The 17,395-nt window shown below is 42.9% G+C and overlaps 1 protein-coding gene across 1 annotated transcript; it reads right to left on the bottom strand.

Moving 5' to 3' along the window:
* Positions 1–1,895: 1,895 nt before the first annotated feature.
* On the bottom strand, positions 1,896–13,880 carry BNIP3L (BCL2 interacting protein 3 like). The gene is made up of 6 exons (XM_036396698.2): positions 13,711–13,880; positions 9,200–9,386; positions 8,632–8,704; positions 7,255–7,358; positions 6,315–6,464; positions 1,896–5,148 (listed from the first exon to the last, which is right to left on the bottom strand). Exons 1-6 carry the CDS (start codon positions 13,793–13,795, stop codon positions 5,100–5,102), a joined length of 648 nt encoding a protein of 215 aa, XP_036252591.1. The 5' UTR covers positions 13,796–13,880; the 3' UTR covers positions 1,896–5,099.
* Between the last annotated feature and the right edge of the window lie 3,515 nt (positions 13,881–17,395).

Below are 17,395 nucleotides of genomic sequence, written 5' to 3' on the forward strand. Positions count from 1 at the left end.
TTGTTGTTCCAGCTGCAAAATGAGAATGGTCCCACAAAGCTCCTCCCAGCACCTGGGGACAAGGACCCTGCCTGCTCCTGCCCAGAGAATGAGCTGGAAGAACCAGGGGTGCAGTTTGTGTCTGACATTGCACCATGCACTGTTTGCACCTTGTTAGCTCATAAGCTCACGTAGCACTGTTGAATTAAATGAGGAATTACTATTTTTCATAAGGAAATGAGAGGCAAGAAACATGCTTCACTCAAAATTTTGCAAATGAAGTTCTTCCTGTTGATAATTGACAGTCTCCCACCTTGTATTTAGATGCAGGTTACATGCCAGAAGTAAAAGGCTGTGAGAAGATTGGTCTTAAAAGAGAGTTTTTAATTGAAACGCTTACTTAGAAGACACAGGAAAGTGCACTTGAGAGTCAGAGGCTCCTTGATCTACCATAAAAAGGCATTCTAGGATCCAGGGGCTGAAATTTAAATTTCAAAGTAAGGTAGAAGTTAAAGACTGGAACAGCTCAAGGTGGAGGTTCTGCACAACTCCACACACTGCCAGCTTTGCAAGGATGTGTCCTTTTGTAACCTAAATTATACACCTTAATACACTGCAAGAACTTCAACAGCTGTAGGACTATTCTCTTTCTTTTTTATAAACACCAGAATAAAGCATTTTCTGGCCTTAAAATGCACTGATTTGTCTTCAGCTGACAAACGGCAAGTTACGCAAACTGCACCACTAAAAAAAAAAAATCTCAAAACAAACTTCCCAGTCTTATCAGAAAAGCTTTAGGAAAAAGTTTAAAATAGAAAAATGCATGTTTCCATACTCTAAATTCTCTGGCAGCAGCTCAGAAGGTTAAGTCATGTTTACTCTCCTTCCTGGAAAAGCACCCCTCGCTCTCCCCCTAATGTCAGCACTGCACTGCCTGTGCTGGGAGCAGAGCCCAGCTGAGTCAGCTCAGCCCATGCTGGGCAGGGCACAGAGGCACCTAATGAAGTGGAAACTAATTGAGCTTTCTCTTTTTCATGGGGATGCTGTATCCAGCGCGAGGTTTTCCAGGAGTACCTCCAGGTTTTTGTTTTGTTTTGGAAGTGCTGGTTGAACTACAGGGCATAGTTCAGGAATCCTGGTGGTTTATTTTGGTTTTCAAGGCCCAAAACACAAAGGAGTCTTCATAAATCACAAACGCAAGGCAAAGATCCTTGCAGGGAATCAGGGAATCAGGGAATCAGGATTCCTTGCAGGGAATCAGGGCTTCACTTTCAGATGGTGAAATGCATACTTTACAGGTATGTATACACACAAAAGTGTAAATAATGTTTTTATAGTGAACTTTGCCATTAAACAATTCACATTCTAAGCTTCTCATGTGTACAGTGAAGCCTGAATCCAGTGTAAGGAAGACTCAACATCCCACCACTGAACTCAACCACAGAGCACCTGGAGATTCCCTCAGGTCATGGTAGAAAGGAACTTTCCCAGACTGAAATTCCTGGACAAGAATGAAAAGAAACTTGAAGACAGTCCTCAACTCCATCAAAATGTGATTTACACCAGAATAATCCCAGAGCAAAGAAAGTGCTGCCTTATACAAGATGATCTTGTATTTATTCTTGCATTATAACCAAAAAGGTTTTGAAGCAATTCAAAAGTTCAGGCCCAAGTTTCACTGTGAGACCCAGAGAGAGAAACTTTCTGAAAGTAGGATTTATAACTTTTGCTTATTCCTCTGGAAAAAGAAAATCCCATTTACATGAAGTTCTGGATTTACAGATTAAAAATATAGAAAAGAACTAAAATGGGTGGTACCAGGAATCAGAATGGCGCCATTTCCACCTAGAATAAACAACTCTCCTCTGGATAAACAGAAATAACCTGTGCTCTTGAACCAAGAACATGGAGGCAGATTAACAATTAGGGTTTATGTCCCTTACTCTTTAATCTGCAAATTAAACCCAATGAGGAAACAGAAGAGAAATACAAGGAATACAATAGAGTTGATCAATCATACAAAATCTCAGCAATTCTACTTTACATTTAATATGCCACCACATTATTTTCCTTCCAGAGTTTTTCCTGGACAAGGTGCTGGAGGACTTGGAGAAGGTACACAAAGGCATCCAGGGGAGTATTTTTATTAATGCTTCAGGAAATGAAGCGGATGATCCCATGTCACTAAAAAACAAAACAAAAACAAACCGAAGCAATCTTCCAAAAAAATTATTCCAGTCTATAAACAGCAGCTTAAATGTTTGTGTCACCCAGAACAAAACAGTTCCATAAAACATCTCAAAAAGCAGACCTGTAAAAAAAGGGAAAGAGAAGAAAGACAAAAGAAAGGCGCAGCATGAAGTAATTTCAGACAACCAGTTTTGTGAGAGCTTTAATGGCACAAAATGTTTATAAGCTACAACTTATACATGTAAACTGTATATAATGTTACAAAGTGCTAACTAATTTATGAAGAATGCATAATCACTTTGGCTCAGTTAACTCCAATATTTCAACAAATGTCAATTAAAAATTTGAATTTCTAACAATCTTCAGCTTTCACTTTTGAAAACAGTAAGTAAATATGCATTTGCTGCAGTTAGGTCAGCCTGCATCTTTAATGTGCGAGTTTATGCATTTTTTCTTGATCCTATTTACAAGTCTAGGCCAGTTTTCACTGAATGTAAGAAAAATGAAGCCTACACTTCTTTTCCAAAACTGTAAACAGGTATAAAGCTTTTTAAACAACATTTATCTTAACAAAACTTCAACTCTCAATAACTGAAACCCCTTTGTGAATGATACAACACTCTATTCCTGTTCATTGTAAAAGTGGAAGTTGCAGATTTTCCTCCAAAGCTTAGAATAGGGTCTCAATAAATACTGCATTGTGTCCCAGCCAGTGTTCCAGTGACCACGGGGCACTCCTCAGCTCTGGGTTTCACAGGTTTTACTCCAAGTGTCATTAGTGCTCTTGATACTCCAGCCACAAGTTAGCACTGTTATTTATCAGACATTCTGAAGAATTACCTTTTAATTTAGAAAGGTGTCATTTACTGGGTTTTCCTCTTTAAAAAGTATTCCCTACTAAGTAAAAATCTCTTTTTCCACTACTCCAATTTCATACAAAACAAGGTGCTGTGTTAGAAGTGAAAGTGGTCCAGCCTTTCTCCTGTCCCCTCAGATTTTAGCACAGTAAAATGAAGTATTTGATGCTCTCTAAAACACCCTTCACCAGTTCCCCTGCCCGCCCCCAGCTCTGGGTGAAACCCAATATCCACACCCAAAACAAACCCGCACTTGTGGGCAGCTCAAGTGCCACTAGGTATTCTCAACTAAAAGGAAAAAAAAGCAGATTACTCAAGCAGATTTGCTGCTCACCCTGAAAGCATTCTCTGACAGTATTCAGAAGTAGAGAATGAAAATAAATACAGTTTAGCAGTGGATTCATACTTAACTTTTTCACTTCCTGGGAGCTAACTGAAGTTTTTTTAACCCAAATCTCAGCTGGGATTTAGCTTCTATGCATCAACTGGTTCATGCAATCACTGCTCTATCAAATAATCAACTTTATAAAGTCTGATGCAAGCAAACAATCATAGGTAGCTGTTTTCTCCAAATGGCTGACTAGATTTTCTTATTTTCTACAAGTCAGCCAACTAAAGTTTTTATTTAAATGAGATTTTTGCTAGTCTAAAAATTAGCATTGGTTCCCTAAATACTTAGTATTAAAGTCTATACCATATATATATATATATATTCATATATATATATATATATATATATATATAAAAGGAGTATTCTATCCTTCAGAGTTCATGCTACATGTTCTGAAATCCAATAAAATATATTTAGGGACAAGCCTGTCCCAATGCTTTGTAACAATTTGGTACTAAAGCTTCACATTTTGAAAAGAAGTGTCACTGAAGGAGGACAAGGCTTAATGTTCCCTAAGATAAAAGTTCAACAGCATCAGTAAGAAATCTACCCTAACATGAGACATCACAAGTGACTTTCAGGTTCCAAGTATCCCCAAAAAGGAGATTGTACAGTAAACAATGAGAGAGAAGAATATTGAAAATTCATTTGCAGAAGACATTTCAGAGCTTTTACAACTTGTGAACCTTTATGCACCTGCAAGATTGTCCCCCTTAAGGATTAGCCAAACGCTTTTCCTGCTGAAATTGCTGGATCTTCAGAGATGTAAATGGGTCCACCACAAACAGAATAATTTCCTTTTACACAGAGCCTACCTACACTACAGCTGCTGGGTTTTTCCTTAATTTAGAACTACTGTGAAAAGGAAAATTTCATACTGAAAATTTTCCCTTAAGAAAACAGGTAAAGAAAAAAAAGCTTCTTCGCATGCAAACAATGCAATTTTTCTAATATTTCCTAGGTATCAGACAGGTTTTCCTACAAGGAATAAGGAGCTGACTTCATAGAAAAGACAAGATTACAACAATTACCTAGTATTAAAATATGCTGATGGATTTAGTTATCCTACTTTAAAATTTATGCAGTCTTTGCCTCCTGCAATTCAAATGGTGTATATGTTACCCAATGCAAGGGGCCGAGTAAATTCCCCCCGAGAGCTGATTTAAACTGGATCTTTATTGCCAGTGATTTCTCAGTTTATTCCACAACCAGCTTCTTTTTTACAAAAGAAAAACTCTTTCCCACTTCAATCAGTAATTTCCTTCCAAAGAGACTGTTTTATCACCACCATGCAGTCAACACTTAGATCATGCACAACTGCAACTGAAGTCAGGTTGCACTAAGGAGGCAACAGCATCACTGATAAAATTAAACTTGCTGGTGGCATTTTGCATTGAGAGAAGCCCTTGCAACATAGAGACAGTTGTAAACTCCATCCAGCAACTCTGACGTGTCTTGCAGGCCAAGAGGCAGGGGAATGGGAGAGAGGGAAAGAATGTGGATAGCCAAACACCTCAACAGAGTTCCAACACAATACTGAATTCCAGAGTTAGCAAAAACCTGGATATGGAAGGAAAGGGTGAAGTCAGGGTCATGCTTAAAATGGTCTCAAGTCAAATGTACTAAATGAGACAGTAACACCTTCACAGGTCACATGGGGTCCAGGTTTGCACTCCATGGGTTCAGTAAGTGCTGGCTGAAGGTGTGGTCAGGCGTTTCCCAATGTAGATGCTGAAATAAAAAGTATAAGGATAACAGATTGCACAGGAATATTCCCTGCTTTCCCACAGTCCCCACACACCCAGCTGCGCTAATCCCTCTCTCAAGTCTGAGATCCATCCACAGACTTCACTTCTCTTCTATGAAACTACTTCCAGTGAGGTTTTGCATTAGCCTGGAAGAATCCATGCTCTCAGTACTCACCCAAAGTGGGTTTTCCTCCAGTGCCAGCTCATCTGAAAACCCCAATCCAAAAGCTTTTGTGTTTTGAGTACCTGACACAGCAACTCTCCCAGACAACTGAGGTAAAACATACCAAGTGCTGCCTCTAGGGAGGGGGGTGAGCTTTAAGACACTGAGCATTGAGGATCTATGCAAACACTGACCACAAGCAAGATTTGAATCATTGCAGAAATGCACAATTCTGCTGTAGTACAAATATTTCACAGTATTTCCTCACATATTCTATCCTCATTTATTTCAAAGTTTAGAAGAATTTAAAGAGACACTTAAACTACATCCACTAAACCAAACACAAAGCTAAATAAAACCGTGTTTTGAGTCCATGCCTTTGCCTCATCCCAGAATTTAGGGTGGATAAACAGAAGGTAGGGATTTAGGCAAAGTGAGAGATTATGTTGGATTACACAGGCAAGGAAAACACTGCTGAGCAGAGACACAGCTGATCTTGCAGGACACATCCAATTTTTCATCTCTTTCTCTAAGTACTCAAACTTTGACTTTCAGTAACACCACAATGCAGCATTAAACTGGAAATTACAGGGTTTGTGCCACACACACCACCTCAGCATCATTATTTGTACGGTGTAGTTTCATATTGGTCAGTAGAAGTTATTTTCCATCTATTCTAATTTTCCCCTTATAACCTGAAGCATTTAAATAGAAGGCACATAATCAAATTGCACATGTTACAATTGCAAAGGTCATTTGCTAACTCATCCATGCATATTCAATATAACTTGATTTATTCTAGAAATAAAGCACATTAAAGGCTGCAAAGTTCTAACTGCTGCAACGTTTTCCTGCTTTTGTAAAAGTACACCAAGTCTGAGTGATGAGCAAAAATCATTACTCAGAAAAAGTCCTTTTCAGCAGGACCTGACATTCAAGCAAAGTGGAAAGGCAAAAGCTGAAGTGAGAATTAGGTTAATACTTACCCTAGTCCCAGAGCCAAAACATGAGATATGAACAGAGATGGAATGAAAACCTTAAGAAATTCTGCAGAGAAAATGCCACCTTTTTTCATTGCTCCACTTTTTCTCATACTTAGAGACACTGAACGTTTAGGATGTCTGAAATGGAATTCCCTGGAAGAAGAGGGGGAGGGGGGAAAAATTCAACAAGACTTTTTTGTTTCTTTCCCTTTTTTTTTTTTTTTTGCACACAAATGCACAGATCTCTGTAGGAACGTTTGTTTTGGTTTTTTTTAAGTACAAAGAGCTAGAGATCAGAGCCCGAGATCCCTTACACAGAGTAAGGAATCAAAGATATTAAGAGGAGGGATTGTGCAGAGACCACTTACACAGACAGAATAGACACAAAGGGAGCAGGAGCTGCAGAGAGAGGTAGGTCCGAGAGAGGGAATTTCAGGATGTGATTTGTTAGCAAGAGGCCTCATTTTTTGTTCCAAACACAGATACAGAAGTCTGCCAGATTTAGACAGCATCCTCTATTTTAATAAAAATGCTTTGCATTCAAGGATCTCAAGGTTTCCCCTTCCGTGGATGAACATTACATATTTTACATAGAAAGAAAAAAAGGTACAGAGAATTTAGGAGACTTGCTCAACACTCTTCCATTCAATAAGCCAAGACTAAATCTCATGAATCCCAGCTCCAAGTACCCAGCTCTCCCACTAATTATAATTTTATCAAGAAGCCTGGCAATCAGCTTGCTGTGGCTTTGTATTACCTTCAAGTCGTTCTGTTGCTATTTTGATTTTCATACTTCATTGTTTTGACCTTTTTAGCCTCCCCACAGAGAAATCAATCTCTTCCTAAGATGAACTTATTTTGATTGTGAGACTGTGACAATCTTTTCCTTCATCTATTCATTAAAATATATCAATATTCATTAAAAACACGGAGTTTAACTCACTTGGGAGGAATGTTTTCAGGCCTACTTGACCAGTCTGACACCCAGTCTGCACTTTTCTTCAAAACTTCCAATTCTTTCTCTCCTTCTACTGCTTCTTCTTCGGACTGAAACACAAAGGGGACGAGCCTTGTAACACACAATTAGCTGCTCCTCGGGGTGTTAAATTGAGAGTGACAACAACTGTGGCAATATGATAAGCACCAAATGGTGGCACCTGATAAACGAGTAAGTGTTCTTGGACTGCTGATTATTTCAAAGAGATTTGATTTTGCCAGCAGAAGTCAGGAAACCACAAATTCTACTACTGTAGCCAGGATTTCCACATTATTGCAAGCTATTTGTTTTTTTAACTAACAAAAACAAACGATTATTTTAATCCTAAATGTAATAAACCAGAACTGTGCAAAAAATATTTACAAATGGAAAAAACCATTAGGTTGATGGCATTCCATTTAAAGCCCACAGAACGTGACTAAAAGCATGGCAAGTCAAATAAAATGGTTTCAAAACCGTATTTTGACTTTTTAAAGGTGTTATTAATAATTTAAAATTTACAGCACTTGCAACTTAGTAGCTTCTACTGGGTGAATCCCAGATGCAAGAGGCAAAAGCAAGCACTCACTCTAACTGTATATAAAGATTTAACTTCACATCAATAGAGGCAAATGTTACCATATAAGAAAAGAAATAAATTAGGAAGAGTAGAGAACACCACTGACTTTAACTCCTACTTAGTATTAAACCAATCTCCTGAGTGACTCCTATTAAAATAAGATAAGCCACTTACAACATTAAGTGGAACCACAGCAAACCCAGAGGTAATCAAATAGCACAGTCACAAGTGAGATGCAGAGCTCACCAACACCTTCATTCAGACCCTTTTGGCTCTCAGGGCAGAACTGCAACAGTCCCAGGTCTTTGACAAAATTAAATGCAAGGTTTCATTCTTCCAGGAATGCTTTTTATTTATACTGCTGAAGACAGCAAATTTTATGAAATGATCAAACTAAGAGTTCAGCATTAGTCTCCTCTCAGTTTGTGTTACGGAGATTACTCACTGTCATGTGAGTGTCTGCACAGCAATCACTGAGCAGCCTGAAATCTTGTGCAGAAATATGAACATTTTAAACCCAGCTTTGACACCCAGTGCCAGCAGGGTTACACAGTAACATGACTGCTAGGAAAGAAGCAATTCTCAACTGTACAGATGGAGACTCATTTTTCCCTCACTCCAACACTATTAATCTCCAAGTCAAATTTCAATTAATAGAGAATATAAGTCTTTTGACATCACAAAGAGCATGTTCTACACCTCAAGCCTAAATCAAATATCCATAACTTACAAATGTATATTTTAAAAGTTAAGGAAGAAAATACCTGAGAACTACTGTCTTTACTTGTGTGCATTTCCACATCAAAAGTTATCTGTCCATCATCTTGAGGTGACGGGCTAAAGAAAAATTGATATAATAATGTCATTTTGTCAACTAAAGAATCATCAGTGTAGGTAAATCTCAGCTGAATTATTTCCTCATGTACTTTTGGACATTATTCAGCTGAGTTACAGACTGCACCACCCTTCAGATCCCAAATACCAGCACTACAAAGTCTTCCCAACCCCCCTGCCGTTTCAATTTTTTTAGAATTTATAATCCTACCTTTCTCGACAGAGTTCACAGTTGCTCCCTAGAGCAAAGAAAGCACTGCCCAAAAGTTCAGCTGCTACAGAAAAGATGCAATTCCCTTTATTCTTGTAGAGAACACTACCAGTACTGTGAATTACATGGTTTTGTATCATTACAAGTGGAAGCATCACACAGTTACCACGAGCCAGCAGCTATTCCAAATACTGGAGCACAACAGACTTGTCCCTGACAAAAAGCTCTACCCATCCACAGGACAAAATGGGCCATAAATCACAGCAGAGTAGCCAACACTCCTTTACCTGTCACAGTGGGAACTACCTCTTGAACTGCTCTGTCCTGACTCGTGCTGTGCATCCAGGAGGATTTTCTCCATGTCTCCGTTGTGGATGGAGGAGGAGGATGGCACGTGCTCCAGGCCCCCGTTCTTGCCGTTGCTGTTGTCGTTGCTGTTGCCGTTGCCGTTCATCTGCAGCTCCACCCAGGAACCTGTAGGGCAGCCACACGTCACACCATGGACACCCCAGCCCTGCACACACCTTCAGTTTATCAACTGCACCCAGAGGCAAACACCAGCATGCTGGGCTCAGATAACAACACTGACCTGAGAGCGCTCAGAAACACGGGACAGAGACAACAGCCACAGGATTCTTCTTCTTCTTTCACCAGCACAGACACCCCTAAAAGCTGTGCTGCTGCTGCTCCCTAACTCTGGAGCTGGTCAATAAGATGTCTCCTTTCTCCCCAACTATTAATACTTTAATCAGCCACATCTCTCTGCACTTTGTGAACTACACATCGCCCCATTACATCTCATCCTGTTCTACATTCCTTTCTCAAACAGAATTTTCATTCCTATGCCCCTACTACAAAACTGCCTCCTGTGCAGCTTTATATTCTCCTTTCCTTTACTTCCAAAGGCCTTGGATCAATCCCCAATTTTTCTATACATAAGGCAGCCTGCCATTCTCAGGTCTCCTTCAGCTTGCTTTGGCCTGGCACAAACATCTCTCATAAAGCTCCAATTTACTGTTTTCCCCCCATTGTTTGGTAGTTTTACCAATGCACTAAGATCCAACAAAGAGCAAGAGTGTACTCTACATGACAAGAGCAGCCTGCTAAAAAGTTCACAACCAATGTAGATAAAGAGAGGATTTTTATTTTAAAATGTATTTCACTTCTATTTTATGCGCAGATTAACCAAATATGAGAGTGTATGTTCTGATACATTCTTTAGTGATATGTTTCAACTGGTGACATGTAGAGATACATGTCACCACAACTCCTCTGTAATTTAGTTTATTCCACCTGAAGGTAGGAGCTTTCAGGGTTCTTTTTGTATTTGGTTAACTATTTTTAAAAGTTTGGACATCTTCCCCCAGGATGTAAAAATATCCAAGTAAGAAAAGCAAGCCTGAAGCTACAAATACAACATTTTGAGCATTATTTGTACAAGTCCAACATTTTAACACTGATTTTTGATTTCTGAAATGCACCTGGGAGTGCCTGCACTTATTTTTTGTAGCATGGTTTTGTCTCTGGGAGCTCCATCAGTGACACAGGAAGGGATGTTTAATAATGAGCCTGTTTCCAACTTAACTTGATGAAGAGTTCTCCTTTAGCACCAATTATTCACGATGCCATGACAGTGATGTCCATGGAAGCATCATGATCATGCTCTGGTGGTTCCCAGCCTGGTCTCCCCAGGCTGGATTCACAAACAGGGAATTTTGGGAGTGCACAGGCACCTGCTCAGCACAGCACATGAGGCTTTTCAGACAAGCAGGTGTTAACTGGGAAGAGGCAGCTTTGCTCAGTCAGCATCAGACAGAGCCTGTGTCATTCCAGATTGCTGATGATTGCTGGTGTCTCAATTCCTAAATAAAATGGCCAAACTCTAAGAGCTTCATCAGAAAGGTTGTTCTGCCTTGCACAAGAGACCACACCTGCAAAAAAGCAGGTGGCAAATGCAATTAGCAAGTGGTCAAAAGTCAGGTAAAAGAGCTTTATATTCCCCAAAAACCACTTTTGGCTATTGGAAAAATCAGGATCTGCAAAGCATCTAGGATCAAAAAAATCAGCAGAGGACAAAAGCATGATGGGATGTGTTCCTCTGACACTAGAACACCCAGAGGATGGTGATCAGATCTCCTTACTCTGACACACAGCTCTAAATCCACTGTCACAAATAAAGTTTTTACTCATTCACCTCGGGCTGACAAATTCTGTGTTTATCTAAAACACACTGGGGCCGTAGTAAGAAGAAATCCCAGATTTTCCTGTGAGTAAAGAGTCCCTGGGAGCTGAGTAGGAGTTGACATGAGGAGCAGCACGTTCCCAGCTGACCTCACCGGGAATGACTCAAAATACATTAAGGAAGCATAATCTGCCATCAAGCTCATGCACGCTGCCCACTCCCACCAGCACTCACAACCGCTTCGGGACAGGGAGCAGGGAACATCCCAGGGTTCCAAGACTGATTAGAGGGACATAAATCTCTGTTTCTTTAAAGAGATGGACAGGAATGTATTGGAGAATAAACTGCCCAAATAACAGAGAATGGGGCTTGCCCCGAGCTTTTTTGTACATTAATCACCTGCCTGAGAACTTTTACTTTCACATATTTCTACTTGACAGTAAAATAGGAAATGTGGCAGAATGAAGAGCGGTAGAATTAAGAGTAATACAATTAAGAAATGTGGCAGCACCTCCTCCCTCACAAATCACGTAACACACACTCTTTGGAGAAAAAAAACCACAAACAATTGTTCACGTCAATGGTATTTTTCTCCAAAATTGTTTGAATTTTGGCTTTGCTCTATAGTTAATTATTTCACTATGAATTTATATACACCGACTTCAATTCTATGTTTTTCCATGACTTGGTGAACTGTTTAAACAGCAGGGGTTAAACCTGTTGGGAAGACTGGTCTCTTTTTGTTTATTCCCTCTGATTTCAGCTCAGTACATGAAGTGGAGATATCAAAGGCAATATATTAATTAAATACCTGTACACATTTTATAGATATAAAAATACTCCAAGCTACTACCAACTCAGTTGCTCTCAAGTAGTCTGAGACATGATCAACCTGAATTAACTAATAAATATCACTTTTACAATGAAGTACAACATTAACAACAAAAAAAAAAAAAAGAAGAGGGAAAGGAAAAGAAAGTCAACCAGACTCCCACAATGGTAATTATTAAGCAGATTTTCCATGACAGAACTAGATGGGCTCTTGCCTAAGGTGGGATCTTTTTTTGTCAATATGTAACAGAGCTTTATAATAATTAAAATATAGGAAGCATCTAGAATTCCCAAAGCAAGCAACTTGGGTTTTTTATCTCTTTGAACCCAGTAAAGCACAGGTTACCAGTTTTATTCCCAGCTCTTCTGCCTTCCAAGTGCTAAGGGAATCTTTGAATAAAAGGCCCTAAACACGCACAAAAATATCACACAGAACACCATGAAAAGGTGTCTCAGCTCATTAGCCTGAAAAGTTCACTGAGAAGCTGAGAGAATGGCAGAAAAGGCACCTCTCTCACCGAAGCATTGAGCAGGGGCTGAACATCTAAAAGCACCACTGAGTCTGTGGGGAACCGACTGGGTGCATTTGTTTTGTTGCTGGAGCACAGTGTCAAACACTTCCTCTCCTACCTCGTGCTCAGCTCCTCCAGCAATCACCGAGCTGGGTGAGCCTCTACGAGCAGCATGAGCCCCGTGGGCAGATCCACCCCTGGCTTACAGAGCTCCCAGCTCTTGTCACCCCTATCACCAGCAGATTAATGAGTCCCAGAGTTACCACCTTGCCAGAAATTAAAAATAAATTATACAGACATCAAATATGGCCATTTCTGAAGTAAGCATCGAGTCAGGCACCCAGCACGTTACAACTTTAACAGCCTAATTGTTATTGAAGTATAACAGGCCTGAATAATTTGCCAAGATTATTGACTCAGGTAACATTGTTTAAGGTGCCACGACTATCACACGATGGAGTGTTACCACATCACAATAGCAGCGTTATGAAAAGGACACAGTTTATTCTTCCTTTCATACAATTTCCATTGAGTTATGGAAAAGCAACAATAACGAGTTTATTTTGTGGTCAGCTAAACTACATCGTAAGCCACGGAGGTTACAGTTAATCATTAATGCAATTTATTCACCTCTTCTATCTTTAAAATTTAGAGATGAAAAGACATACCGAAGGAGCTGTTTATAACGAAGGGAAAGCATTGGCCAAGTAAGTACCAGAGCCTACATGATGTGCCTTACTAGTGTTATCCCAGGAACAAAAGGATGCAGCAAAGCAGCTGACAGAGATGCCGGATATAGAGGGAAATAGCTCACGTCAGTGCTATTGACTCAGCCACTGAATAAACTCATTCCCACAGCCACGCTCCTCCCCCTACCCCGCTGTATCCCATCGTCGCTGTTCGGGTAAACTCCGTGTAACCACGCAACGAGCTCGGGCCGTTCCTCGGGGGACTCGATCGCCCTCAGCCCCCTGCGAAAGGAGGCGGGTCGGGTCCCGCCAGGCGCAGCACTCTCAGGGCACCCGGAGCCCGTTTTCTCCAGCCCGGTAGTGCCGCGCGGCCCCCGGGCTCTCCCGGCCGCTCCCGCTGCCAGCCGGCCCCTCACGGTCCCCGCCAGGCCATTTATACCCGCTCCGCCCCGGCCATTGGCCCCCGGCGGCTCGCGCGCCGCGTCCTACGCCAATGGCGGCCCGGAGCGGCGCCAGGGGGTCGCGGCCCCCGCGGCCCCTTCAGGGCCCCCCGCGCCATTCCCCGCCCGCGCGGCCGCACTCACTGTTGAGGCCGGGCTCGCCGTGCGTCCCGTCCGCCGGCGGGTTGTTGTTGTTGTTGTGCTGCGGCTGTTCCTGAGGGCTGGACATGGCGACAGCGGCGCGGCTGAGGCGACTGAGGAGCCGCTGGGGCAAAAACAACAAACCCGGACTCCGTTCCGGGCCCGGCCGCCCCGCCCCGCCCCGCCCCGTCGCGCTGCGCAGGCGCGGCACGCGCTGCTCCCGCCCTCTGCCTCCATGGCGCGACCCGCGCCCGCGCACGTCCCGCGCGTGCGCAGGGCGGGGGCTGAGGGAGCGGGAGCGGCGCAGCGGGGAGGGGACGCGGGGAAAGGGAGCGATACAGGGACAGGGAGCGATACAGGGACAGGGAGCGACACGGGGACCGGGACCGGGAGTGACAGAGGGACCGGGAGCGACTCGGGGATAGGGAGCGACACGGGGAGGGGGAGCGACACAGGGACCGGGAGTGACAGAAGGATAGGGAGAGACACAGGGACCGGGAGTGACACGGCCCGTCAGGCTGGGAGAGCCCTCCCAGAGCACCGAGCCCGGGCAGTGCCCGATCGCCACCTTGTCCCCTCTGAGTGACCCCTCCAGGGATGGGCACTCCAACCCTCCCGGGGCAGTGCCAAGCCCTGAGCCCCCTTTCCATGGGGAAATTCCTGCAGTGCCCACCCTGAGCCTGCCCTGGCCCAGCCTGAGGCCGTTCCCTCTGCTCCTGTCCCTGTTCCCTGGAGCACAGCCCGGCCCCCCCGGCTGTGCCCTCCTGGCAGGAGCTGTGCAGAGCCACAAGGGCCCCCCCCGGCCCCCGACTGCTTTTCATCTCGTTCTTTTCATTCTGTTTTGACATCACTTCAATGTCAAGATTTATTTGGAGGCCTAGACTCTTTTTGATGTAATTTTGTGACTTCAGTCTCATGTCTCTTACATGCCTATCTATATTTATAAGCATTTTGCTTACCAAAAGTTGTAAAGGAGCCTTTTACACCATAAAGTCCTCTCATCAAGAGCCACAAGAATATAAATTGTGTTTTTTTCATTACTCTACTCACTGAAGGAGTTCAGTAACAGCAACACTATCAGAGTGAAGCCACGCAGACACAACTCCAGTAGTGTTCTTTGTTTTCTCCCCATTACAAATGTGAAAAAATCACTTATTTCTGTGTCAGCTTTTTTTAGCTAGAGAAAAAGCTTGTATGCACAAGTGTCACAATCATCCTATAGCTGTTGTAAGTATTTTTTGTCTTCATCTACACTAATGTTGGAGGTTTGAAATCTGCCTTTTATAACACCAACACTTCTCCTGAATTTGACTGCAGGCCTTGCATGACTGTACCAAATATCTGACCCTGTGGAACATCTGGATGGCTCTGGGATAGCACTGGGAGAGAATTAGCTACATTAGTAGTAAAAAGAAAGCGGCAATTGAATTAATTTGATAAAACATCTGTTTACAGGTGGAGGGGCTGAAGAAACATTTGAGATTGAAATCAGAACAATGAGCTACTTGTGATTTTGAATAAAAAACCTGCCTAGGTAACCTAACCCTACTTTGCAACCCTCAAATCACAGGCTAGCATGAGCATTTGTCACCACCCTCATTCAGGAAGCATTTGCCACAACACTTGTGGCATTAATATTTATCAGTCAAGTGGGACTATTAAAATTTCTGAGTCAGAAATAAATTGATCAAGATTATAGAGTGAGTCAATGCAGAGCCAGAAATAGCATTCACAAGGCCTGACTTTCAGCCCTGTGCTCAAACCACTCCACAGGTTCCTTGAGGCACTTGAATGATGTAATTAATGTTTGTAATTTGAGTCCTCGGATGGAAAATGCTGTGACAATGGTAGCGTTGGATGGACGCAAAACCACATATTAATAGAAGAGAAACAGTGGCCACAGATTCCTGGGAAAAGATTTTTGTACTGGAGTGCAATACAAAGGTTTTTCTTCCAGGAAAAAAAACAAAACCTTTAAGTCAATTGAAATCAAACAGGTAACAAGACCTGTGCCAAGATAATCCTGCTGGGATCATCTCATGGTTCCAAGGTATTCTAAATGCTTGAAACAAGTACAGAAGGAGAGCTCTGTCTGCCCCTGGATCCCTGGAAGTGGCCAGGACCACGTTGGATGGGGCTTGGAGCACCCTGGGACAGTGAAAAGTGTCCCTGCCCCTGGTAGGGGATGGCACTGGATGGGATTTAAGGTCCTTTCCAACCCAAAACATTGCACGATTCTCAAGTCTAAAACATGCCATGATTATTTTTATTTTGTTTGTTTAGTATTTCAGTTCCCCAAAGCTGAAAAAGTGCCCTTTCCTGAGCTGGACACACCCAGCATCCTCCCCGCACAAGGGCTCTTCGCCCTGCACGCCTCGGCTGAACTCTTTGTACTGCACTAATCCACCCTGGAAACGCTTTTATAGTGTTTCATATTTAGCAACAACTGATCGCTGTTGATTCCGGAGGTGACTTCGAGGGACAGTGACCACACCTCGCCGCGACCGCTCGCGGTTCCGAAGCCTGCACCTCTTTACGGTAACGTTTGCCTCCTAGTGGAGAGCCCTGGCTCAGAAAAGCGTTGTTAAAACCAGCCAGGGCTGTTTTCCTCTTTGCAAAGGTTGAGACTGTTAAGATTGGAGGGTAAAATTCACTGTGTAGAGAAATCGAATTCACAGTTTTTATTCTCGCAGCTGTGAAACAAACATTGGTTTTAGTCCACCGCTCATCTTTACAAGCCCAAACCAAGTTAAATAAGATGTTTGCTGCAGGCAAACAAACAGCTCCAGACAGCCACAGTCAATACACAGCAGCCTCACTCCCAGCACACCTCGATCCAAGTCCTTCCCTTTACAAGAGCCAATTCCATGGGAAAGGGCAAAAGGAGGCACCTTTTATTCAATAAAAGGAGTGTTTGATGGGAGCCAGGATGTTTTACACCTCTACAGCCCGAGGGGAAGAGCAGCACACAGGAAATTGCTTCCCAGCTCTGCTGTGCCTAAGAGGATGACAATAAAAATCTCTATTAAAATTGGTATTCCATCATCCATAGCCTCTCTACAGGAGGGGAAATCCCACAGATTTTTGCTTGTCAGCACCACCTGAGCTTTTTCCAATCAGGCTGATAATAAAAGGATCTGCAGTTAAGCAATAAATGATCCTGTCCTCCCTGAACAGAGCAGTAGGGGAGCAAGTGCTGCTGCATATCCAGCGTGTTTTCCACGCAGCAGCCACATCCTAGCAGGCAAGTGACAAAGGACTTGAGGCACAGGGCTCTCCTGCACCTGGGCATTGTGTCAGCTGGATAAACACCTCGCTCTGAACAGTAACCGGTGGCACGAGTGACACTGCTGCTGTCACATTGTAGATACAAACGACCTGAGTGGTGCTTGGTGGCATTTCAGTACCATCAGTGGCATAAAGACAAGATGCAGGGAGGAGAATGCCTTCCCCGTGTTTAGTCTGGCATTCAGGGACTGGGAATTGCAGATTTGCACTGGTTTTACTGGGCACTGAGGATGCTGTGTGACTGGAGCAGCTGAAGGCAGTGACCAGTACCAGCCTGCCTAGGGCAGGAACGGGGACACAGTTCCCCAGGCATAGGGAAGAGGCCGCTCATTCAAAAATACCTGCAAACACAGAAAAGGACAGGGGCAGGAAAGAGCATAAAAAGCATCCTGACAAAGTA

This window comes from Molothrus ater, chromosome 28 (genome assembly GCF_012460135.2).
Source record: "Molothrus ater isolate BHLD 08-10-18 breed brown headed cowbird chromosome 28, BPBGC_Mater_1.1, whole genome shotgun sequence".
Classification (NCBI taxonomy): domain Eukaryota; kingdom Metazoa; phylum Chordata; class Aves; order Passeriformes; family Icteridae; genus Molothrus; species Molothrus ater.